Source organism: Spea bombifrons, chromosome 4 (genome assembly GCF_027358695.1).
Source record: "Spea bombifrons isolate aSpeBom1 chromosome 4, aSpeBom1.2.pri, whole genome shotgun sequence".
Classification (NCBI taxonomy): Eukaryota; Metazoa; Chordata; class Amphibia; order Anura; family Pelobatidae; genus Spea; species Spea bombifrons.
Window position 1 is genome coordinate 26,864,182 of NC_071090.1, and position 24,633 is coordinate 26,888,814.

The 24,633-nt window shown below is 35.5% G+C and overlaps 1 protein-coding gene across 1 annotated transcript in view; it reads left to right on the forward strand.

Moving 5' to 3' along the window:
• FSTL4 (follistatin like 4) overlaps positions 1-24,633 on the forward strand; it is a 154,846-nt gene that overhangs the window by 124,838 nt on the left and 5,375 nt on the right. The window contains exons 6-13 of the mRNA XM_053463642.1: positions 6,525-6,691; positions 8,210-8,330; positions 11,111-11,272; positions 12,897-13,031; positions 14,543-14,569; positions 15,401-15,519; positions 16,959-17,105; positions 18,999-19,106. Of these exons, the coding sequence (XP_053319617.1) occupies positions 6,525-6,691; positions 8,210-8,330; positions 11,111-11,272; positions 12,897-13,031; positions 14,543-14,569; positions 15,401-15,519; positions 16,959-17,105; positions 18,999-19,106 (986 nt within the window). The remainder of the gene's footprint in view (positions 1-6,524; positions 6,692-8,209; positions 8,331-11,110; positions 11,273-12,896; positions 13,032-14,542; positions 14,570-15,400; positions 15,520-16,958; positions 17,106-18,998; positions 19,107-24,633) is intronic.

The following is a 24,633-nucleotide window of genomic DNA, read 5'->3' on the forward strand; positions in this document are numbered from 1 at the left end:
ATGTTCTATATTTTATGTAATTATTTTTTGTGAGAAGCAGCCAAATTCAACTACACTGAATAAACCAATTCAAATATAGTCATTGACTGCTCAAAACTACAAAGTGCTAAATATTGACCAGTGTCAGGATACTATCTCAATATACTGATGTGTACCCAGGGCTCCACTTTGCCGGCCGCTTTTGTTTTTAAAGCGGAAGAGAGAGAGAGGGGTGTCAAGTGGTTTTCGCTTACCAAGTTGTCAGTACCCGTTTGGCGCCCCTCTCTCTCCTCTGCAGCGAGTCTCCCATATTGGTCTCGGTGCCGGCTTGTAATGCTGAGCGCCGGAAGATGACGTAATTTCTGGCGCTCAGCATTACAAGGCCGGCACTGAGACTGAACAGGGAGACTCGCCGCAAGAGTGCTGAAAGGCAAGTACAAGGGGGGGGGGAGTAAGGGTAGATAATAGGGAGGGAGGGGGAGGAAGGGTAGATAATGGGGGGGCGGCATAGACGGAGGGGGAGGAAGGGTAGATAATGGGGGAGCGGCATTTTAAACTTCGCCCCAGGCAGCATTTTGCCTTGGGCCGGCCCTGTGTTTACCCTGCCATGCTTCTTTGTTTGCTGGTCTCTCCAGTTTTTTGTGTAAACGAAATCCTTAGCAAAATTGCCAAAATAATTATCTTGGTATAGATTTCTTTACATTAACATATTAGGGTATGAAAACCCCCCAGCCCTGAAAGGGTTGCTGCCGATTGTTGTTGATTGGTTCAGGCTGAATTGTTCATGCAGGGCCATTCCAGTTTCTGCAAGCAGCATTGGCCCCAATTCTTCATGCCCTTGTAGGTGCACATTCTACAGCAACAGAATGATTAATGCAAGGCACTAACCAAGCAGATAATGTGCAGTGTGTGTAACATTACATTGAGCGGGGATGTTGATATAAATTCTGTATGAATGGGCAGAGGGTGTTGGCCACTTCGCTGCACATGACCCCAGGCTCACCTGAAAAATGATTAGTTAATAATGCCACTGATGCTCTAAGAGACAGATCTCAGGCTCCACATGGTAAACTGCATAGCCTATCTTGAATTCTTATGTTGAAGTGTTCTTTTGAAACACTTGCAACAAAAATAAGCCTATTAAAACAAAAACTCATTTCGTGTTTGTGCCATTGTGTTAGATGTTATACTTTATATGGTGAAAAAACATAACTTCTAATAATTACCAGATGTAGTTATCCCAAGGACACAACAATATGGAAGTTAAATATTTTAGTCACTGCGATCTTTAACAATAAATTTTAGACTAAAGATTATACTACACTATTTAAAACTAATACACACATCAAAGTAAATGAGATCTAAAGGCAGCCTTTATATGAAGCAATGTTTCTTGTAAATGGTTGTTTAAAGTTTTTTTTTATCGGTGTACTTCAAGGTCATGTCTTCTCAGCTTTCTAAATTTTTTTATATTCAAGTAACTAACCTTTTTATAATTAACATCATAAGTAGAAATTAAATATTGTATTATTTTGCTTTCATTTGTATGTATGTATGTATGTATATGTGTGTGTGTATATATACCGGTATATATATAAATATATCATATACATGCCACATAAAAAGTTTATCCATAGTACAACTTAGCTCACACCAATGTTTCTGAAAGAAGACATAAAATTTTCAATTTTCTTCTGTTTTATTGCTCTATTTGTTCCACTGATAGCTTTAAAGATGGACTTTTTAAAGTGTTAAACCAGAATTTATTGTGCACCAAACTGCACTCCATTTATCAATCCACTAACAAAAGTGATACCAAATAAAATGCTTTCTTATGGTTGACTTTAACAATTGGGGATGATTATTGTTTCAAGCAATAGCTTAAAGGTTTCAGTAAGTATCACAATTTACACACATCAGCGAATATTAGTCTTACAAAAAAACTGAGAAAAGAGTTATTTTAAAACTGTATGACTTATGGTTAAAAAATATAAATTATATATTTACACAACATAATTTTTCCAGATTTATTAAATAAATTCACTTTTAGCGGTTTATTCACAAAATGGGATGTCTCGCGTGAGTTTAGAGGAGAGTTGCAGCTTCAGTGGACTTTATAATAAATCATGAAGTACCAAGCCTGTTAAGTTTTTCTGGAAGAAGGCTTCAGGTAATCTCATATATTTGGTGAGATGATGTTCCAGAAATCTCAGTAGGGTCAATTAATTAAAAAGTCTTGTGGTCAGCCAAGACCACTGAAACAGCCTTTATTCCAGTCATATGCCTCCACATGCTTTTACCAGTTGCAGGTAAGGGCATGTCAGAGGGGATCAGGCTTTTTTTCCCAGCATGCTTAATGGTGTGGGGGACATTTTCTTGGCACACTTTGGGACCCTTAGTACCAATTGAGCATAGTTTAAACACGGCAGCCTACCTGAGTATTGTTGCTGACCATGTCCATCCCTTTATGACCACAGTTTACCCATCTTATGATGGCTACTTCCAGCAGGATAATACACCCTGTTACAAAGCTCACATCTCAAACTGGTTTCTTGAAAATAACAATAAGTTCACTGCACTCCAATGACCTCCACATTCACCAGATCCAAATCCAATAGAACACCTTTGGGATCTGGTGTAACAGGAGATTCACACCATGGATGTGCAGCCAACAAATATTTAGCAACTGCATGATGCCATCATGTCCAAAATCTCTGAAGAATCTTTCCAGCACCTTGTAGAAAGTATTCGACGAAGAATGGAGGCAGCTCTGAAGGCAAAACCCGGTACTAGCAAGGTGTACCTAATAAAGTGGCTAGTGAGTGTAGTTTAACCATATAGCCAGACAAAGGCTTTGGAGCAACAGCAACTATCTTTTCTTTAGCTTTGTTTATTTATCTTGTTTTAAACCTACAACCACTAAATAGGGAGCAATGCAGCAAGTTGCAATGGGTCCTAAGTTTATTTGTAACCCAATTATTTCCCACTGTTCAATGAATGTCAACAGCTGCCTCGTTTGAAATATGTGAGCTAAGAGATAAGCACTATAGAATTGTGTGTTTATTTTTTTATATAAAACAATTACCGAGATTGCTAATATCTTTTGCTGGAAGAATCAATTCAAATTACTTCATATAAAAGTGGTCTCCTAGGCTTAAAATACATTGCATACAGGGTCTCTGAAAGTCTTTATTCCATTAAAACAAAATATCAATAGTTTTACTTCTATGGATCTGTAGTTAACTTTTATAATGCAATGACTTAATAATTGTTATTGTCATAATGGCCATTTATAGCCTGTTGATTCCAAAGCAAAAATAATTGCAATATAAAGGCAGCGATAAAGGGTATAGATACATTAGTATAGTTAGTTTGTTTAGTTTTCGGCATTAAACTTATTTTATCAACATGACATCATCAAGGGCTCTAGTTATTAGAGACGTTGCTGGGGTGTGCAAAGAGCGCAAGGGTATCTCTAGTCATGTTGGAAAACAGTGAATACATTTTTTATTATTTTTTTAAATTCCCCAATCTTCCTTTCCAGTACAAAAATAAAAACATACATATATATAAATAAATAAATATATATATTCAGGGGATTGATTATGGTCTGGGGCCATTTGTCAGGATTTGTGTTAAGCTCTTTAGTTCCAGTAAAGGGTAATGTCAAAGCTACAGCATACAAAGACGTTTTAGACAATTGAATGCTTCCAACTTTGTGGCACCAGTTTGGGGAAGGCCCTTTCCCATTCATGCATGACTGGGCACGTTTGGAAGCCAGGCCTTCTTGTCCATCTTCAGTGCCTGACCTCACAAGTTGGCAGAATGGGCACAAATTCCCTCAAAAACACTCTAAAAACTTGTAAAAAGCCCACCTAAGTCGGGGCCAACTCCATATTAATGCCCATGGTTTTGGAATTGGATGTCCTTCAAGCTCATATAGGTGTGATTGTGAGGTGTCTGCATACTTTTGGTCCTATAGCCTTATACTAAATCACAGCTCACATACAGTAATGCGGACCTTCTAATATTCGCAGTAAATGTCAAGGGCAGAGGAAAATCCCAAGGACGCGATGCGTTTCTAAACTCAAGACAAGTAAATAGTTTAACATTTTGTTTTGCTTTTTATTTATCTTTTTAGTTATTTCCATTAGCGGTGTTCCATTTATATAACCTGTTTTTTTTGTTTGTTTTTTTATATTAAATTTGGTCTATTACTTATTCTTAAAATATATTCTAAAACTTCCTGTTCGTGATTATTCTTCCCCACTTAATTATTACTTCCCTGTTGACAAGTTACAGCTGCCATTTGATGGTTCAGGCAGCGTTGTTCTGGCGTGGTTCACGGGTGGATAAAAGACAAGAGATAACATACTGACACTGACCACTAAAAAGGTGATCCTGCTTCTAGAACCCTCTTTGTAGGCTTTTTTTTTTTTTTTTTTTTTTTTTTTTTTTTTAACAAGTTATACATACATGAAATAAGAATATTGTTTTTTCAAACCAAATTTAATTTAAATCTTTGTCAAACATAAAGTGCACGAGATAAAGTGACAATAGTTACCACATTACACTCAAAGTGGGTATCAAAGTCATAATAAATACCTTGGTATTCAGAAATGGGGTCCTTAATTGATTTTCTAGTATGAGCAAATTCCCCATGCCTCATTGTTAAGAGATCAGGATATTTTAGGTTTCATTTCAATAACCTTCATTCTTAGTACAATAAATTATGTTTGTAGTTCTATATTCTGGGCTTCTTTGTATGATTCCAAATTATTCAGCAAAATTAAATAACATTGAAGCTCAACAGAGCACCTCCAAAATGCTAATTTATGCCACCTCGTTGTGATTTTATTTTTTCCCCTGTTACTTTATTATATGACATTTCACAGTCCTCTGGCCTCAATAGAATTTTCTGCATCATAAAATTGACAATCCTAATGATTTAAGGAGATTGGTCAGTGAGAATGTGACAGATGGAATGCTTCAGTTCAGTCGATTTACCGCCCGTCACATAGGGTCAACACTCATCTCCAGTATATTATTACGGTACCTTGCTAAACCACTTGGAAATTGCCCATAATGCTATGCTGAGTAACCTTGTTAAATTGCATGGATAATGAAGTGGAACTGCACATAAAAAATCCCAGTTGCATGTTAACATTTTATTGTTTTCTGGTTTCACTTGTGTGGTGAATCTAATGTAGCGTCACAAAACTGCGGTGTGCGATGCTGCGGGTTTTTAGAAAAGTGATTACTTTCACAGATTACGTTTGGGGAAAGCATCAACCCCATCAAATTTGATAACTTCTTAACGCCTTTTCTTTTTACCGTAGACATACTGGACTAGAATAACATCAATACAATACACCAAATATACTTTCAAGTGGCGTATATGCCATTGCTATATGGATGTTTTTTTTTAAAAAAAAGTAGATATTTAAATATTTAAATCCAAAAAACAAAGACAAAGTAATATAGACAATTCTGTAATATGAAGCACACAGAAGTACTTGCTCTACGACTTTCTTGTTTGTTGAGGAACATGAATGGCAACCAATTTTAAAACCTTTATTTTTATGTTAACATATTACTGCATTGTCCTGAATAGAGGCTGCCCCTGATTATTGGATGCACCCCCTAAAGTTTGATATTAAAGAAAAATTAATTATACTAGAAAGCTAAAACAGTGTTTTCTCGCTCACACATGCTCTCTCACACTCACTCACGCGCTCTCTCGGTCTCACTTAATGGCTCCCTGCCTTATCTGCTGTCTTCCGCTTGTCAAGGGGACAGCCTCTACCCCCTTTCTCAAATCGGGGAAGCGTGCTGAGAGGGGTGCGTGGTGTGTGGTGACTCTGAGCATGCTTCCCCGATTTGAGAAAGGGGGTAGAGGCTGTTTCCTTGACTCTGCTCTTTTGCAGAATTACCCTAAGAAGCCCAAATATTTCAGACAGATTTGAGGAGAAATTTTTCTCAATGGGGGAGCAGGTGTGCTCTAGATCACAGACCAAAAGTGGCAGTGACATCATCCTATGATGTCAGCCACCCCTTCCACAATCTGTGGTCTTTTCAGCAATACGCAGTCCCTCGCATTTACACGATAACTTTGCATGCAACATCATTGCTGCAGTGTTCCAAGTTCGAGGAGACTTCCAGGGAAAATGCCAAAGTGTGCAAGAGGATCAGGGTTAGGTAAGTATTCCTGTTAAAGTTAAAAGATACTGTGGATCAATATGATTATTATTCCCATCTTAAATAAAATTTTAACATAAGTTTATTAGATGCTGCTGCTTATGCCATATGTTGCCACAGTTCTTGGGTTTTATAAGATTAACCTTCAAAAACAAATACAATGAAAGAAAAGAGAGCAATTAAGTGGAATGCTGTAACAGTACTAATTATTATCCTTCTAGAATAATGACAACCAACAAATGGTATGTTTTATTATGTGTGATCCATTTTGTTTGAGTAACCAACACAATCCTGAGTGTGACACTTCATATAATTTTGGATTTCTTTTTTTTTTTTCTATTTTACAGAAGTCATCCAGCTCACCCTTGATAACGATAAGAAAGTCAGTGTAACAACCGTAACGGTTGGGTTAAGTACAGTCTTGACTTGTGCAATTCATGGAACCTTACGCCCTCCAATCATATGGAAACGAAATGGGGTTATATTAAACTTCCTAGATCTGGAAGATATAAATGTAAGTGAAAATACATTATTTAAAAATATTAGATAAAATTGCAGTGAATTTTATTCATCCAGGAACATATTTAAGTTTAGGATGTTTTTAAGGGTAGTAGATAATTGCTTCTCCAGCACATATCTGTAACTTGCACCCTCATGCTTATGAACTGTGCGAGGAGGTGAGATATTATGTCATATCCTGGAAATTGCACTTTGCATATATGGGGAGGATTTGTAAGAAATTGTGTTCTGTATTACAATTGGCCTAAGTTCAGCTCCCCTCTCAACAAGTTTGACAGTCCAGGAGCCCTTTTTATTTTTTTTTTGTTTATTTTTTATTTGTGGAGGTGTATTAATGAGTTTCAGTATATTCATCCGTATGTACGTTATTTGCAATACCTGAAGACAGAAACTTACAGAAATTAGTGTGGAATTATGTGGAATGCATAACTGTAATTTGTAATATTTGTACTTTTGTACTTTTTTTGTAATACTTAAAAAAATAACGCACAGGGCATCAGACAAATTAGGTATGAAATAATGGTAATCACCAATTAAACCTATCAAACAGAAAACATTGCAGACTTTGTACAACCATATAAACTGCATCAAAAGAAAATAACATAGCTTGTGAAACTAACAATATATCATTTTAATGTACTGTGAAGATGACCCTGCTGAAAGAACATGGTTATATCCATTAATTAAGAGCTTCTCAGAGCATATTTATTTCAAGGTTTAATGATTTTCTATCTCATATAGCAGTGTACGACTATGTGTTCACTGGCTTTACACTTTTGGTGACACAGAAGACAAATACAATATGACCGAACAATTATGGCAGAAGCAGCAGGTTTCTTTCGAGATATATCATATATCACATGCATACCTCATGTCAAGCAGGGAGTTTGTGTTTCATCCTTTAAGTCCTTGGGAGGTTGGGACAACTTTCATTTTTTTGCTAAAATTATGTTTGGGTGATAACCTTGTAGACATCTCACATGCTCATGTTATTAGCATCCTTCTCCCACAGTCTCCAAGCTACTGGAATGTTTAACCAACATCCTGTCCTTTCTGCTTGGCCCCCTACAATCCAGTTTCCGTCCATAACAATTTAAATGAGACAGCCCTCACCAAACTGACTTAAATAAACTTCTCACTGCTAAAATAAGTCATTAATCATTGCTTGTGCTCTTGGTCCTATATGCACCCCTTGACACTGTTGACCATGCCCCTCTCCTGCAGACTCTTTATACTCATGGCATCCTTGACATGGCTATCTCTTGGCACAAATCCTGCCTCTGACTATACCTTTAGTGTTTCTTTCTCTGCCACTTGTTCTTCATCCTTACTGATCACTCTTGGTGTGACGCAGGGCTCAGTTCTGGGGTCTCTACAACCCCCTCTCTTGGACAATTTATCTCCATAACAAGGCTCGTATTGTCCTCTCTTGCCCTCTCCAATTCTCTTCTAACTGTTTAACATGATATTATAATACCTTATATTCTGTATATTTGTTGTGTTCTATCTACAGGATTTTGGAGAAGACAATGCTTTATATATTACAAAAGTAACAACCATTCACATTGGAAATTACACATGCCATGCTTATGGCTATGAGGACCTGTACCAGACCCACATCCTTCAGGTGAATGGTTAGTAAATGGCATGCAAAACAATTCACTGCAAATATGGACATCATTGTTTATTCAACATTGATGTGCTGATATCCATTAACAAGCATTTAACAAATCTCCCTTTAAGATCAGTGAATTTAATAAATCTGATACATGTGTATATATACATTTGTTGCCCAGTGCCCACATTCTCTCACACTCTCATTCACACTCTCTCACACTCTCTTAATGTTTCCCCTACCTTCTCTGCCGACCACTTGAACTCAAGGCACAATGACGGCACTTTTGGTGACAGAAAGAAGTCCTTTCTATTTTTAGCGCCAACACCTACCGCATTTAAAATTGTTCTTCTTTCTTCGAAGCGTTAGGGAACTGCTTTATTCTGGTATATTTACGCCTGGCACATGCCTATACTCATTTTCTTACATATTTTACTGAACCTTAAATGATATTAATGAGACAGTATTTTTCTGCATTTTAAATTTATCAGTAAAAAAATATATATATATATGTAATGGCATGGGTATAAATCACATGGACACATTATTATTTACGGTTAGGCCAATTTATCATCTTGATTCGCAAAAAAAGGCCAACCAAAAGAAAAAAAAAATCCTCTGTTTTAGTAGCAAGTGGGTTCATCAGAGGGAAGGGTAGTAATGCCAAGGGACAGGTCTACTTAGACATGAGCCGGGCTAGCTTCAAATAGTATTAAATGAGTCAGGAGTTGGAAGAGAAATGGGTAGGGAGTTAGCATGGCTAAATAGTGTTCATCTGCCCGAGAAAAAGAGGAGTGTGACCCAGAGAGGGAGCTCCTTGCCCGGAGACTTTGGGTCAAACTCGGAGAGCTCCCAGGTATGTATGTACCCCATGGAAAATTATTCGCCTTCCACATCCCATCTTTTGACAAGTGTCCTGAATAGCAAATACTTTGCTATACCTTTTATGTACCAAATTAAGCAATATACAAGGTTTGCCAGGAGCACCTGTTCTTATATACTTTAAACAGTTATATATGCTTAATTGGAGATATGTGTTCATAAAAATGTGTACTTTTTGGTGCTCTGTAATATCGGCAATCTGTTACAATCTTTAATGTAGTATATAATAATTGTACACTTCTAGACTTGGCACTAAGTCTGTCCTCTGACTTGTCATGGTTGCCTACCTTTAGTTCATGTTTTTAGTTTGGACTATACCTTCATTAGACTTTTGTCTTCTCTTTGGCTTAAAAAGTCAGGGTTTAGCTTTCAACTTCTGTCAGTCTCTTTGCAAGCTTTCACTAAAATGAGGGTATAGTTTTTACATTAATTATGGTATAAACTTACTACGCAAGAATTGTCTCTATGTACTGTATGTTATGGTGAATATTCATTGTATACAGTTTTGCTTTTTATGCATGCATTATGGGCTTTATTTTGTGACCTTACTTTATTTCTTGTAATGCACGGATTGCAGTTCCACTCCTAGACTAAGTTCAAATGTAAAAAAAAAAACTATATTGAAAGCAATAGAAAATAGCTCTTCCATTGTGATTAAGAGGGGTGCTTAGAGTATTAGCACATCTACAATAGATACATTTTCATCTGTACATTCTAGATTAATTGGATTGAAAGAGCTAATTGAAAAAAATATCACAAGTGTCCTTATAGCAGTCATTTTTATTTCCTTTGATGTGTTTTCACAAATAGAAAATAGCTACATTTTGTAGGCTTCAAGTCGAAAGTTTTTGATCACTAAAATCACATCAAAGAGTTTCAGTTTAACTGCTACTACAAATGTAACAATTTCAGCCTTAGTAACAGTACTTTTTCCTCTTTGGAGCCCAAAAAATGAGGAGGAAAAATGAGTGTTGAAAATACGCCTGAAATTGTTATTAACCCTTTAGTTTAGTTATGTGTACATATATGTGTATATTTTATTACAAGAAGCATGCTACGCTAACAGTGCCTAAATATCACCAATCATTATAATGATACTTAAATGTATGATTTAGAAATCTTAGGATTTATTCACTAAAGAGAGAATTGGCAGGTGAGTTTGCAGGAGAGTTGTGGTTTTAACTCCCTCACTACCTTCATTATGAAAGGCCAGGGATGTGTGAACCGTTGAGCTGGCCCTGTATAATGCATAATTCAATGTGAAAGAAGACCTAAAATAAATCTTGCAGTCAAGTTCTTCCCGTAGTATAAGCTCACTGGGGTTGGTCCGTTTTTTTTTTTTACATATACTGTAGTGAAGTCAAGGAGCTAAAGCATAACTCTTCTGCAAACTCTCCTTTCAACTCCCGCTTTAGTGAATAAACCTCCTTGCATGTTTACTATTTGAAAGTATAAAGCTGCAATTTTATGATGATCTGTACAAATATACAACAATATAGTATTGACAAGATTACCTCTAGAACATTTTTTGCTCATTGTAGTAACAAGGATGAATCTGTGAAGAACTTTACTCATTTACAGCTTTTTGAAACATAATTATTTTGAAAATGTCCGTTTATCTCAAAGATGGAGCAGATGATTGGGTTGATCTTAGAAACAAATTGTTTAGGTGTGAAATCAATGGACCCTGTGCTATGGTTTAACAGTATAATTGCCTTTGAGTGTATGAGTATTTATTAAATGTCTTTTAATGTATGCCCTGAAACTGAATATCTTACCAGTGAGTTTTAGCAGGTAATACCTTTTCTTGAAAAATCTAGTTTTTAGATGAGCCATTGAGTTGCGCCCTATATGTCGTCTTAAAAAATTTAGAACCCAATTGTAGTGAGTGGTAATTTGTTACTTTTTGTTTCACAGTGCCTCCTGTTATAAGGGTGTATCCAGAAACTCAAGCTCAGGAACCTGGAGTATCTGCAAGTCTAAAATGTCATGCAGAGGGTATACCTACCCCTAAAATTACGTGGCTAAAAAATGGTATGGACATAATGCCAAAGTTATCAAAACAACTTTCATTAATAGGTAAGACTAGGTAAGACTTAGCTTTATTCCAAACAAATTGTGTAGAACTTAAAGAATGCAATCTGTAAAAAAAAAAAATAAAATAAAAAAAAACAATAAACTTGCAATGTGTGCTATCAGTTTAATCAACTAATGACATGATGATCAGTAAAGCATGTAAAACTACTAGAAAGTATTAACATTTAGATACAATGTGATACATGTGTGAAGAGTTTAAACATCAATAATAAAAAGTTAGTAATGTTGAACTCCAACCATTATTATTTTATTATTATTTTATCAGATTAAACGTTTTCAAAAGTATTGTACTGTTTTCATTTGTTAAAACAATCCTAGTTAATATAACGCATGTGTTCTACCTCTGTTATTTAAGCTCAATCTACCAAACCCTGTTTCCTTATCATACAATGTTGTGATAAACAGTACAGTAGCTCAGTTTTAATACCTTTTATTCTGATCTGTGTTTTTCGTCAAATTCAAGTTTATTGATGCTAACACAGGAGTCTTATTGTTTTCTTACAATTTTCTGACTTACATTAATAGAAACATGAATTTTATGGCAGATAAGTCTACCCATTTTGACTGATCTAGAGACTCAGACCTTAATCCGTCCTGAGTCTTGCTTTTGTTTTAGGATAGCTTTATACCTATTACATGCATGTTTAAATGTCCTAACTGTGTTAGCCTCTACCATTTCTGATAATAATAATTTAAGAGATAAGATAATTTAATTCGTCTCCAACCATCTCAGTAAAATAACTCACCTTACATTACATCTCTGATCCTCTAGCAAACCTACTATGTATAAGAAATTCTAGACAAAATTCCAAAATATATATATTTTTCTGTTTTACTATGGTTTGCTTGTTTGTTTTTTTCACATTATCACTAATAATAAATAAAAGCAAAAATGTTTTATGTATATCTAAGATTTTAAAGGGAGGCCCTACTTGTCCTGAACAAAATCATGTATAATTGGTGTTGTGCATCAAATATGGAAAAGGCAAATCATGGTTTAACAAACATATGGTAAAAAAAAATGAGATCAGTAGTCATGTATAACTGTCCACAAAGCATGAAAGATCAAAACATATTTTCAACGTATAGAACAATTTTGAGTTCATAAGGTACAATTGCACTTTTATTTTAATCTTTGTCATAAATGTGAATACTCCTGGAGAAAATGTACCACCAGCATGTCTGTGATCTCAATTTGGAGTTTATTTCCAGAAAAGGTTTCTGGTGTGCATGTAGCTTTACTTCTAGCTGATGAACCGCCACTTCTAATTTCTATATGGGTTTCATAGAAACCTCAAATGTACATACACTGTTTAAAGCTCCAAAGTTTAATACAAACATTGCTTCTTCTGGGATTATGCCCAATGTTTTTGACAATAACCCTTTCTATACAACACAAGTACCAATGCCCTCACCACATGTATTATGGTTCTCAAGGAATGCACCATTTACTATACAAACAATTCGATGTGGCATCGTGACATTAGTCCTTATTTACTTGAACACTGGGCCATCCAGAATCCTTAAGTGAAGTTAAGTACATTTTTGTCAACAATTGCATAACTTAGATTTTGTATACCAAATTATTAAAATATATCTGTTTCAGCAAATGGAAGTGAGCTTCATATTCCCAGTGTCCGCTATGAAGACACAGGAGCCTACACATGTATTGCTAAAAATGAAGTCGGGGTGGATGAAGACATATCTTCTCTCTTTGTAGAAGATTCTGCCAGGAAAACCCGTAAGCATTTTTTGTGTTTTTTTTTTTTTAAATATTTTGTGTAACCATTGATAAATAAAAATCGCTAAATAGAAAATGCAGAGCCTGACCCTAACCTTGGCTTGTCAAATCGCACATGAGCCAAAATGCACTCTCCTGCAGCTAAGGATCCAAAAGAGTACCTCCACTCTTGAAAACCAGGGAGAAGCCAAGAGGCTAAGTTTGGGCCAGTGGTGGAATGTTTCTGCAATTTTGATTCTGATGGCCCATAGGCTAGCTGAGATCCAGGACATGCCAAAAGTATAACAATGTTAAACAAATCACTGACCATTGTTTCAAATCATCTTGAGTTAAGCATTATTATATAATGTTGTTCTATCCTTACAGATAATGTGCTATTCTAAAGAGGATTTAGGATCCCTTAGGATTTAGAAACATATTTTTGTAATTTAGAAGTTGTAATATCTTTTATTTATTTTTTTTTGCATATACAGTACTGTTCAACAGTTTTAGGCAGGTGTGAAAAATGCTGTAAATTAAAAATGCTTTTAAAAATAGACATGCTAATAGTTTATTCTTATAATTTCCAAAGTGTGTGAACAGAAGATAAATCTAAATCAAATCAATATTTGGTGTCGCCACCCTTTGCCTTGAAAACAGCATCAATTCTGCTAGGTACCCTTCTACAAAGTCATGGTTTGTAGGCAATACGGATTGATGCTGTTTTGAAGGCAAAGGGTAGTTTTACCTCATATTGATTAGAATTACAGTTTTCTTCTGTTCACTCTCACTTTTTTTGTTAAATGCTAAAAATAAACTATAAATCTGCCGATTTTTGAAAGAATTCTTACTTTATAGCATTTTTTCATACCTGCCTAAAGCATTTTCACAGTTCTATATACTGTATACAAATGTACAATGTGTTTTTATTTTAAGATCTTTAGTTTATGACATTTTTAGACATAGTTTTTATAATGTAATTTATATTTACTATTTGAACAAGTTTAAGAGATTGGATAGGATTGATTATTTCAGTGCAGAAAAAAAATCAAAACATGGCAATATTCTTTATTCTGTAATACAATGATTTAATGGTAATCTACATTGCTGCTACAGCAAGAACGGGTTTCCAATCAAGCCTTAAAAACAAATATCAGAGTTTGCTGTAAAAGTAATACTAGAGAGGAAACTGATATCACCGATATAAAGTATGCAGATTAGATTTTATTTCAACACATTTGTAAACTTTTGCTGTCTCTTTAAAATTATTTCGCTTCATTAACTCCGTATCCCTTGGCTACTGCATCGTGTTTAAACACGTTTTGTAATAATTAAAAACAGTAGTTGCCTTGCTCATTGGAAAAATAAATCCCATTTGACTCACATATGAACAGCGAACATAGCTCTCGCAAGCCATTTTCGGTATGATGACCGTATCATTATGAAATATTTTCACCTTGTTAAGCAATAATATTGACCGTATGTTTATTTGTCCTTTATGATGTGCAATAACTGATCCTGACCCTGTGAAGTTGCAAACATTCTTTGGAGAGAAGAAGGTAATGTAAACATTTGTATCTTTTATAATTAATAACTACCCTAATCTGGAAGTGTTGAGATCTCCTTTTTTGCACTATACTGAATTGTTTAGGATCTACCTGGGCTGGGGTTTGCAATGCTTCCTAGTAGAAAATAGAAAGGATAAGTGAAAATAGGTGAAGATTTCTTGACCACTTTGTTAGATATCTCTGACCCAAGCAGTCTGAATAGTAACAGAGCAACCGCATTCAACGAAATTCTCTCATGCTCGCTTAATATTTCCCTACCTTTTCTCCTGACCACTTCCCCTACTGCTGATCACTTTTGCTTCAGAATCTTCTTCTTCAACTTCTGCCTTCTCCTGGTTAATTTGGAATTCATACAAATCTGAAGTTATATATATATATATACATTAATATTTGCTTTTTTTGTTGAAGCTGAATGTTATCTTCTTACAGACTCTTAAATTATTTACAAAATAAAACAAATTAATTATGTTCACATATTAAATAACTGCTAAATTATTTAAATGTATTGCTAGAGAATAGGATTTTCTATGATCTTATATTTTCACTATAAGTTTAATACCATTTTTATTTCAGTTGGGCATGGAATGGGTTTATTTTCAAAGCACTTTTTATATACAGCCGTATGAGTATTTAGTGTTTTCTCAATAACCACCTAATCAATACTGTTCTTCCTCTGCTTGTGACTATTTCACTACAACGTCTGTAGTCTTTTTTGTGAAGTTGTGAACACACTATTCTTATCTTACTATTCTCATATATTATCAAGCATCTTCATATCAAAAGATATGATAGAATTTGACTTCTGTTTTTATGTTCATACAGGCCTGAGTGTGGGGAACATGTTTTATGTTTTTTCTGATGATGGAATCACAATAATTCAGCCAAGAGAATGTGAGATTCGCAGGCAAATCAAGCCCAGTGAGAAAATCCTTTCAAATTACGTAAGTTTTAAATAATCACATCCAGTAGAATATTGTGGTTTTCAGAGGGTCATAGACCTCTGCTGCCACAAGTATTTCCCATGCTGCTTTCTTCTCAAAGCTCTTTAGAATCACTAATGGAACCAGACAAGGGTGTCTGCTTCTCCCATTATTACTTTTCTTGTCTCTCAAACTACTAGCGGTTGTAATTCAGGCCTGCCAAGACATCTGAAGATTTACCATCTATTTTAAGATCAAGATCTCATACTCTTCTCTACAGTCACTACTACAATATAATGAAGGGTTGGAAGCAATGTTCCATCTAATTTTTCTTAGTTGGCATGCGCAGAAAATTTCTCTTGTGCAAAAAGTTTCACAGAGCAAAAATTGTGTGCACAATATCCGTGCAGCATAAAGTTTCAAAAAAAATATTTTCTTTTTTTGGGAAAAACTGTTAGGTGCACAATTTTTGGACATGTGCGCTCTCTAAAAAAGCTATGTGCGCGCGCACAGCTTAGAGGGAACACTGGTTGGAAGTTTCTCACAACTCTAGATGGCCTGCATCATGGCTATTAAGATGACCTTATTTTGAAAATTGCTGTGCTTTTTTGCTTCATACTCTTTCACCCTGCCATCCAGTCCTTGTAGTTGTGGGGTAAACATCCCTCTTTATTTGTTTGCATTGTGGCCTTAAATAAAAAAAATGACATACAAGCACTGGAAAATTTTTAAAAAAAAGTTAATTTCTCCAAGTAAAGCAAGTCATTTTTATGTAACATTTTGGTAATGTTAGGAATCCAATGTAGTGTGCGTATTGCAAAAGTGGAAACGTAGGTTTAAAACCCCTAGCTATAAACTAGTCTGGCACTTTATAGAGAAGAGGGACACCTGCACTCTCATATGAGTGGACTAATGTATTTTAACCTTGAAATCCTCAGCTTTTCACAATTGAAATAAACTATGTGGCAACTGGCAGCCAATATGTTTGCAAAAAACCCTTTAGACTAGGCAAGTTTATTTTATGTACAGAAGTTGAACGCACGTATCCTTACTGTGAACTCAATAGATGGTAAATCCCTAATATTACCAGCTTCTTATACAACCGTGGTCCAAATTCATACCAAGTGAGCAATCAGTTTTTTTAATGTAATAAAACATAGCTGTGCTTGTGCTTTGATATACTGTTGGATTATCTATTTTGTTTTTAACAAATCCTTGTTGTGTTATTGATTTATAACAGAAAACAATAAACACTAAATGATCAAAAGTATGTTGACTCCTTACCATCGCACCTGAGCTTGTAGGACGATCCATTCCAAAACTGTGGTCATTAAAATAGCGTAGAGTCGTAGACCCTCCCCATATGGCAACAGCATTCACTCTTGTGTATTTTGTTTTTTAATGCTACGTTCTGTAAGTGTAAGTGAATAGATAAATGAAGGATATGTGTTTTCTTTTAGGAACAGATGTGTCAAAAAGCTGAAGGTGAACATCAGTCATGCTTGTGGTCTTCAGCTATCAACGTGAGGGACAAGTATATTTACGCCACACAGCCAAAACTAAACAGGGTTTTGATGATTGACATCCAAATGCAAAAAATAAAAAAGGTAATTTCAATGCGCACACACACACATATAATATAGCAAAAAAAGGGGAATATGAATAAGAATGAAACTTCATCAATTTTCATATTTCGGTTTTTGCCTCATAGCAGAATGATAAGACCTGCGGATAGCAAATATTCAGCCATCAGTACTATTTTTAAAGCTGTTTTTTAAAAGGAAAGTCCCTTAAGTTGTTTTTTGGTTTTCCTAATATTACATACATTATAATACATTATAGTCGATTTGGGTTCAATGCTTAATATTGCATGCAGATATGTGTATGCAACCTTGGGACTGCAACCTAGCCAGATTGGCAAGCACATGTAACATAAATATTTTGTGCTTCTGAGACCATTGGCAAAGTGTTTTATATGTGCATGGTATATGATACCATAAGATTTTATATTGTAAATCAAAAGATGTGATGGCCACCAGGCTTTTTTGAATGTGTAAAAGCATTCACCTCTTCCCCTTGGCATTTTTCCAATTTTGTTGCATTACAACCTGGAATTAAAATGGATTTGTTGGGGGTTTGTATCATTTGACCTACACAACATGTCTAATACTTTGAAGATGCAAAAACTGTTTTATTGTGAAACAAGAAATAAGACAAAACCTCCTCCAGTAAAACCTTTTACAGCTGCAAGTCTCTTGGGGTACGTCTCTATAAGCTTGGCAAATCTAGTCATTGGGATTTTTCAAGGCAAAACTGTTCAAGCTCTTTCAAGTTGGATGAGTTCCACTGGTGTAAAGAAATCTTTAAGTCATACAACAGATTCTTAACTGAATTAAGGTCTAGACTTTGACTGGGCTATTCCAAGATATTTAAATGTTTTCCCTTAAACCACTTGAGTGCTGCTATAGCAGTGTACTTAGGGTCAGTGAGCTGATGGAAGGTGAACCTCCTTTCCAGTCTCAAATCTCTGGAACACAAACAGGTTTCCCTCAGGAATTTCCCTGTATTTAGCACCATCATTCCTTCAATCCTGACCAGTCTCCCAGTCCCTGCCCATGAAATGGTGTTCTTGGGGCGGTGAGAGGTGTTGGATTCGTGCCAGAGATAGTGTTTTCCTTGATGGCCAAAAAAAGCTAAATTTTTGTCTACTACATGCCTTTTGGTGGGCGGCCCTCTCTTGTCAAGTTTGTTGAATTCAAGTTTGTTGAATATTCTTTCATTTCTTGTTAATGGATTTAATGGTGCTCTGTAGGATGTTCAAAGTTTTGGATATTTTTTTATAACCTTACCCTGATCTGTACTTCTCCACAACTTTGTCCCAGACCTGTTTAGAGATCACTTTGGTCTTCATGGTACCACTTGCCTGGTGGTGCCCCTTGCTCAGTTGTGTTAGCGACTCTGGGGCTTTTCACTACCGGTGTATATAATATACTGAGATCATGTGACAGATCAAGTGACACTTAGATTGCACTCAGGTGGCCTTTGTTTAACTAATTGTGTGACTTCTAAAGGTAATTGGTTGCACAAGATCTTATTTAGGGGCTTCATAGCAAAGTGGGTAAATACATATTCACGCAGCACTTTTCCATTTCTAATTTTTTAGAATTGTTTTTTTAAAAAAAGTTATTTTCTTAATTTCAATTCACCAATTTTGTGTATGTCCATTACATGAAATCCAAATAAAAATCAATTTTAATTCCAGGTTGTAATGCAACAAAACTGGAAAAATACCAAGGGGGTAAATACTTTGCAAGGCACTGTACTTTCATTACATCTAACAGAATGTTCTAAATATTTGTTGTTTTGCAAGCATTTGTCTCCCAAGCTTCTATTTTTTCTCAACCCAGAACACATTCAACATTTTATCACAATTTGTATCATTATTATTATTTGCCAAAACAAATTTTAATCTAAGCCTAATTTATTGTACCTTTTTTAAGTCTATAGATGTTGACCCTTTTCCAGCCAAATTACTTTATGACAAATCGCATGACCAAGTGTGGATACTTAGCTGGGGCGATATAAATAAATCACATCCCACATTACAGGTATGTAGAACTTGTTAAACTTCTATCAAAGTATACATTACATAAATAAGTCTATATTCTAACAACTAATAACATCATAAAATGTCAGTTTCTGTTTTTTGTATCTGCTGTACTTTGAACGCTTCATTCATTTGTACTTTTTTCTATAGTTTCCATATTTTTACAAATAGTTTTCTTTAAGATACATCACTAAAATAAAATGTTTGATATTTGATCATTTACATTCTGTGATATCTTTAAAATGATGCACACATATATCTAAAAAAAAAGCTGTCTAACAGAAGCTTTTCTTTTTTAAGTAACTGGGAACATTTTTAAAAAGTATGCAAAGTTTAGAATATCTATGCTCAGGGCAGATGGCACGCATCTGATTTAGGAGTTTCAAGACTTTCTTAGGTTATTGTGAGTTGGTTTTTTTCCCCTCAAAGATTTCAGCTTGTTTTGCAATTGAATTGTTCACGTTAAAGGTGGAAAAAGTTCTGACATGATTTATCTTTGTCTCAGTCTTTAAAATAACAAGAACCTGGCATTTTAACAGGGGTGTGTAGACTTTTTATATCCACTGTATAGTAAATCACATATGATAACTCACCCTGGAGGAATCGGGGATCTCACGTCCACCCGGTATGAGGGCAACTTAGTATGTAGGTGTGCCGGAAAGTAGTTGGAGCCACACAAGTCAACAGCTCAGCTGATGATTCTTGTGAACTCAGGGCAGAATCCAACATAAACTAATTGATGAGTAAAGTTCAAATAGTAAAAGCTGGCCTATGCATTTCATCTATATAATAGACTTCATCAGGGCTTATTACTTCATGGTAATAAAACCATGAAGTAGCTATGAATAGGCCTAATAATTTAATCTAAAACGGGGGGTCAATCATCAATCAAAATCCGCTAACGTGAGTGAAATTGTTCAATGGTAACATGAGTCAATCCTCAGTCATAGTCTGCTCACTGATGGGAGACCAATCAGTGCTGTAAGACCACATGGGGACATCCTTTCCCATTATCCATCAAGTACAGAATCCCAAGACTAAAAGACATAATGAATTGAAGTATCCTTCCGAAAGAAAGTAACAACTAGTGGCAACTATGTTGTAGTAAAACAAACAAAAGATAAATAAAGTGCAGCGCTCAGTTTGTAATACCTCTATATTAGTAGTGTTATGCAGTTTTGTATTGTATACAATTGAACATGTCCATTCTTACAAAATAACACCCATCGTGTATAAAGAGGAAAAAAAAAACAGGTATACTTAGATTCAGATCACAAATCACAGGTGATGTCTTCTATGAGGCCCTCAGCAGGGTTTACATGAAAAATAAAAGAAACATACATAATAGTATAATATTGTTTATACAACAGATGTATTAAGCCCCCTATACGATTTGTAATCACAATCTTTTGAGCTACCAAGTTTGCTCAAACTATAGGGCGTCTGTATAAGAATATCATAGGATCCCTATGTTGCAACTATGTTGTGTATCTCGAAATTGGTTATTCCAAGATGAACTACAACATGCTGAATGCACGAAAGGCTTGCAACATCATTTTAACATTGTTCTTTAAATAATATTGAGTAAATGATAGTAAAAGAGTTCCATTAATACACCAATTCTTATGTGGGTACCACAAAATCACCAATTACTAATTAAATGTATACATTAACAGTGTCGTCTTTTATGCTGTTGTAGTTAATGATCTTATAGGAGAGTCCTACAAATGACAGGCAACGTCAAGTATTCACAGATCATAATCTATACATCCCAAACCCTCTCTTTGTGATAACCTTTAGGTTCCTCTACTACACACAGTATTAACGCATCCTCCCGCACACATTGCATACAGCATTGCCGGCTTTCTGGCTCTACCAACGCATACAGCATTAATTAACAGCCTCTGACCCTATCATCCCAACCCTACTGCAAGAATAAGTGCTTCGTTTCAGAAGGTGCCTAGTACACGGCTTGGGATGTAACAGAAAGAGAGAAGTGAAAAGTTATTTTAAGTAAAAAGGGGCAGAGTTATGGCTTGTAGGAGGTCAGAGGGGGAAGAGATCAAGACATTGAGTGTACATTTTTTTCTTATGAATTTGTATATAACACATGTTTGTTTCCCAAAAGTGACAGATCTGTTTCAATTAGAAACCTTAAAAACTAAACGTCTTTATACCAGTGCCTTATATATTAAAGTTTTACAGTGAAGTAAAACTGAGACATTAACAAAAACATTAAATTGCATACATGAGGGTGTATTCACCCAAGATGCAATCTTGTCTATTTATGTAACTATACTAGTCATTAGTGTATTTATCTGATTTTACTTTTCCAGTCCATTATTCAATATAAATACATAATATATTTTTTTTAATTCTGTAGAACATTTTTAGCAGTAAAATATTGATTGCTGCCAGGTCAGATGCAGTTTTCTGTTTTTGCTAATCCTAGATGACCTATGATGCTACTTGTGTCAGATGTACAGTTGACTAGTGACGTGAGAAAATGTGATCTACCCTTTGCAAAGTGCCACAAATGGATAATCAGACTGTTAATGTGATATAGTATTTATTTTTGCTTGACCTACATCATAGTGAGTATATGTTGTTTGTGCTTTCACAAGCAGATGTGCTGACTAGAAACAGTCACTAAAGGCCACTGATAAATAATCAACATAAAAATTAAATATTTAGAACATAATTAGGCATGGTGGAGAAAATGTTCTTAAAATGGAGTTGCATTTATGTTTCACAACAGCACTACTGCAATATGTTTTCTACTAATTACGCTATGCAAAATAGGTGAAATGAACCACATGAAATTCAGAAGTTAAGGTTACAACAGTAGGCTTTTTAAGCACTAAACCACATTAAATGCTTCACAAACGTAGCAGAAATAATGTTAATGAAACAATCAACATTTTGTACAGCAAATTGTAAACCGTAGTTCTAACACATTGCAATGCTACATAAACAGGATCACTTAATCTCGAACAATTTAGTAACCGTTGTTAATCAAGAATAGTTTTATGTAGTATTAATAAACGTACAGTGGTTTTTAGCTTATATGTAACTTTATACAGAAACACGTGATATAGTGAGTTCCTGAAGATGAATATTCTCTGTCTTTCCCTATTATTATAAAGCTGAATTGACATTGGGTCCTCCTGGTATAGGAAATATAAATAACCGGAACATCTCCCTGTTTCCTCAATGTAATAACCAATGAGTGTAGAGGGATTCTCCCAGGGCATTGACAACAAATATTTAGTTATGAATTTATCATTTCCAGCTAAACATAATGTGAGATGTAACTTAAAACAAATCTACTGTAGATATAACACGGTTCTATGCTCAAGACTCCTATTCAGTGGGTTTGCTTTCCACTAGAGTTAAAGTACTCAATACCACCGTGCTGCTACAAAATTGATGAGTAGGCTGCAGCAAAAAAATATGGTTTGTTCTTAACACTTCATAAACATAGGTCTGTTACCTATAATAATTTGCATTCTGTGTTACCTTGTAAGCTTAGCAGTTTTTGATGAGAGATGAATGTGCAAAGATTTAACGAAATCTTTCCTGTTTCAGAAAATTTATGAACACTAAAACATACGTACAATTAGTTTGTTTTGAGAGGTGTAGCCAGAGGTGAGGGGCTGGTAGTATAAGTGCCCACCTGTCCACCTTATGAGTTGTGGCACCTTGTGAAACCCAGAGTTAGAGCGTCGTGAAGAGGCCACATGTGAGCTGCAACAGAGATGGGTGCTGTTCCAGTGCAGACCTTCATTGATTTTACACCGCCCTGAGCCAGTCAGATTTGTGGGTCCACTGATTAAATTTTAGATTTTTATTTTCCAAGAAGAAGTGGGCACAGATGGGCATCATATAAGAACCATTCAGCCCATCTAGTCTGTCCCTTTTTCCTGATGTAAAGATTTAAACCTTAATCGGGCTTTGGGCTTATCTTCTAGGAGGCTGTTCCACCGTCACCCTCTCAGTAAGTAAAAAATAATTATATTAGCCGCAAGCCTCTGACCATCTAGTTTTATCATAGTGTTGGCATTTCACCTCTTTTGAAATAATCTTCCGCCATTTACTTTGTAAACCCCTTTTTGTTTAGATCACATCTATTCTCTTCAAAGCTATAGCTATTGAGATCTTAGGGTTAGCTCCCCCACAACTAACAAGCATATATACTAACATGCAAACTCACGCTAACATTGTATATATACACACACCCACACTTTCTTTTTGTTTCTCTTCTCCATGTGCTACTAACTTCATACAGAATATCTGCCTCAGTCCAGATAATAGGTACACTATTGCCTCACATAGATACTAAGTCTGCAATAAGAGGTAAAACTAAACTCCTTGTGGAGACCGCAAACAATACCGCCTGCACTCTGAGCATAAATGAGGCAGATATGGTGAGTTAAAAGCAAACTAATTTTATTCAAACTCAACTCCTTGTGTAGGACTTCATTAAAATAATCCACAAAAATGATCAACAGTTACAAGAGGATGCAATGCTCAGAGAAATTGCAAAAAAAGAGTTGCATACAGGCATCAGCATGTTAAACATTGAAGTTCATGACAGTACGATTAGAAAAAGACTGATCAAGTATGGTTTGGTTGGAAAGGTTGCCAGGAGAAAGCCCCTTCTCTCTAAAAAGAACATGGCAGCATGGAGATGTTTGGCCATAACAGAAAACCAATCAAATATATTAGCACAAACAGTTCATTCCAACTGTCAAGCACGGTGGTGGCGGTTTGCTTTGTAGACCTGGGAATCTTGCAGTCATTGAGTCAACCATAGACTCCCCTGTATACCATTATTATTATGTTATTATTATTATTTTACAATGAATACCATTATATTATTATTATATTAAGTATTCTAAAGTCAAATGTGAGGCCACCTGTCCGACAGCTAAAGCTTGGCCGAAACTGGGTCATGCAACAGGACAATGATCCCAAGCACACCAGAAAATCTACAATATAATAGCTGAAAAGCAAAAGAATCAAGGTGTTGCAACGGCCCAGTCAAAGGCCACACCTCAACCCAATTGAAATGCTGTGGTGGGACCTTAAGAGAGTAGTGCATAAACAAATGCCCACAAATCTCAATGAACCGAAGAAACGTTGCTAAGAAGAGTGGGCCAAAATTCCTCCACAACAATGTGAGAGACTGATAAAGCCATACAGAAAATGATTAATTCAAGTTATTGCTGCTAACTGTGGTTCTGCAAGCTATTGAATCATAATATGTGCAAAGTTTTTCATACATGGCTTCTCCATTTGGATTTATTTTTCTTGAATACATCGTGACACCGTGTAATATGTCATGTGTTGTTCATCTGAGGTTGTATTTACCTAATTTTTAGACCTGCTAAGATGATTGTTATTATGTCATGATTGGTAAAACCATAGAATTCAAAAAGGGGGTACTTTCTTTTTCACTCAGCTGTATATGGGATGCCCGTTGCCATTCTGGTTTGCTCCAATCTTTGAGTATGATGGGTGCAATA